Below are 2500 nucleotides of genomic sequence, written 5' to 3' on the forward strand. Positions count from 1 at the left end.
CACCACATAGCCATAGCACTATCCCCCAGAGCCAGACGCACCATACAACCACATCACCATTCCTACCAGCGCACCATAATATCACCACTACCCCCATCACCATACTCATCCATACAGCCACATCACTATGCCTACCAATTCACCATACTTTCTTCACCACTATCCTCATCACCATACCCACTGTACAGCCACACCACTATATCTACACTCACGCCATAATCTCACCACTATCCCTGCCACCATTACCTCACCTCCTCCACCACTTCTACCCCAATATCTTCACTCTACAACCACGTCACTATCATCACCATACTCACACACATCACCATACCCACCATCATCACCATACACGCATCACCATACCCACCATACTCACACGCGTCTCACTTTCTCATTACAGGTCAGCAGGTCAGCAGGTCACCATGAAGGACCCCGGAGTAAAGCTGGACCTGTATAACTACGACCTGCCTCAGCACGAGTCGTGTCCTTACATCCTGACGAGTCCCAGGTCCTTGGAGGCTTGCAAGAGACTCGGGATAAAGGTAGGACTCTGTTCGACTCTGTATTACTCCGTAGGATTTTGAAGGGTCCTGGAGGATTCTGGAGGATTCTGGAAGATTCTGGAGGATTTTGTAGGATTCTGGAGAATTCTAGAGGATTCTGGAGGATTCTGGAGATTTCTGGAGGATTCTAGATTCGTAGAGAATCATAGATAATCATATACAGTGATACAGAATCACAGAAAATCATACAGACCGTATAAAATTCTACATATCAACAGAGAATCGTGTAAAATCATATTGAATTCTTGTATCCCATTAGGATTCAGTAGGATTCTATGTGAGTCTACTGGAATCCAGGAGTGTTGGAGTCTGGGATTCTCGGTTTGTGGTGGAGGATTCTAGGATATCTGTGTGTTATTGGTGTAGGCTCTCTGTTCAGTGCACGTCACCTTAACGTAGGATTCCCTTCTTACTGCGTTTTAGGGAAACGAAAGATTCTTGCATCTTTTGTAGGATATTGTGAACCGGAATTGGATGATCCTGTCTGTCAAGATCGACGACGGATACTCGGTTTGTGAGTGGGATTCTCGTGTCTTAAGATACCTGCTATATTCTTCTTCTTTCTCTTTTTCTTCTTCTTCTTCTTCTTCTGTATCTTTTTTCTCTTCTTTTCTTCTTCTTCTTCTTCTTCTTATTATTATTATTATCATTATTATTATTATTATTATTATTATTATTATTGAATTATCTATATTATTATATAATGTCCTATATCATTATCTCCTATATCATTTTATTATTTCCTATATTCTACGTTATCTATGTTATCTCCTATCTTTCCCTATAAAGATATATAACTATCTTCTTGAATCATTACAGTACTCAAAATACACGCCCCTCTTTCTACAAAATAAAGCTTTTTTGTGAGGATCCTTTTTTTTTTCTTCTTCTTTTTTTGAAAAGGGAGGGATTATGTTATTGTTTTTTTTTTTTTTTTTTTTTTTTTTTTTACGTCTATGAATCTCCTTTCTTTTCCTTTTTTTTTCATTTCATCATCAATTTCTTCAGCTGTTTTATTTTTTTATTTATTCTTATAGATTTAACAAGATGGGATATATTAATAGGATAAAAGGATTCTCATCAACTGATATGAAATTCCCTTAAGGATCAACTCGGGTCCCTATCCTGGGATGAAGGACTTCTTGGCTGCGCTTTCGGACTCCCTCTTAAAGGCAAAGGATTCTTAGCTCTGATCTGGGAATCCCAACCTTTTTTTATATCGAGGAGGGACTTCGATTGCCAGGTTGATGTGAGACTGTTTATGCTGATTTAAAACTCCATCTATTTGTATAAACGAGTCTGTCTATCAGATTGACGTAGGACTCTGGCTGTTTATATCAGTCCAGGATTCCTTCTGCCATAGCGCTTGTGTTGAGGTAGGAAAGCAGTTATCTTAAATAGGTCAGGACTCCATTATTGGCATCAATAAATGGAGGCTTAACTTCCATTTATTCTGTTATCCTTAGGGCAGGAATCCTTTGATTCATTTTAAGGCAGGACTCTTTTCCATTAAGATTTAACTATCCTTTGAAATCAGTAATGGACTCAGAATATACCCTCCTCTTTCTATATTAAGGCAGGACTCCAATCTTTTCCTTTTTTTCCTCAACAGAAAACTCTATTAATACACATCCTCAAAATATACCCCCCTTCTTTCAATATTTTGAAATAGAACTCACATTTTTTCCCTGTTAAGACGAAACCCAATTTACGACTCTATCTATACACAATCTCAAAATATCCCCATCTTTTTCCTACATCAAGGCAGGACTCTCGCATCTCTTCACGTTAAACAACGCTTTTTTCATCGCAATATAGAACTGCTGTTTCTCAAAACCACCCATCGTTATGCCCTAAATGCCTCGCCCTTGACGTGTCTGTAGGACCTTCTCCATCTTATCCTTTTATTTATTCAGTCCCTTCCTTTATTCGTTCCG

General features: G+C 38.8%; 1 protein-coding gene across 1 annotated transcript in view; it reads left to right on the top strand.

Annotated features, from left to right (window-relative positions):
- Positions 1-390: 390 nt before the first annotated feature.
- The window catches only part of LOC119596047 (coiled-coil domain-containing protein 177-like), a 16242-nt gene continuing 14132 nt past the window's right edge, over positions 391-2500 (top strand). The window contains exon 1 of the mRNA XM_037945154.1: positions 391-542. Coding sequence (XP_037801082.1) covers positions 423-542 — 120 coding nt within the window. The 5' untranslated portion in view covers positions 391-422. The remainder of the gene's footprint in view (positions 543-2500) is intronic.

Source organism: Penaeus monodon, chromosome 37 (assembly GCF_015228065.2).
Source record: "Penaeus monodon isolate SGIC_2016 chromosome 37, NSTDA_Pmon_1, whole genome shotgun sequence".
NCBI classification, from domain to species: Eukaryota; Metazoa; Arthropoda; class Malacostraca; order Decapoda; family Penaeidae; genus Penaeus; species Penaeus monodon.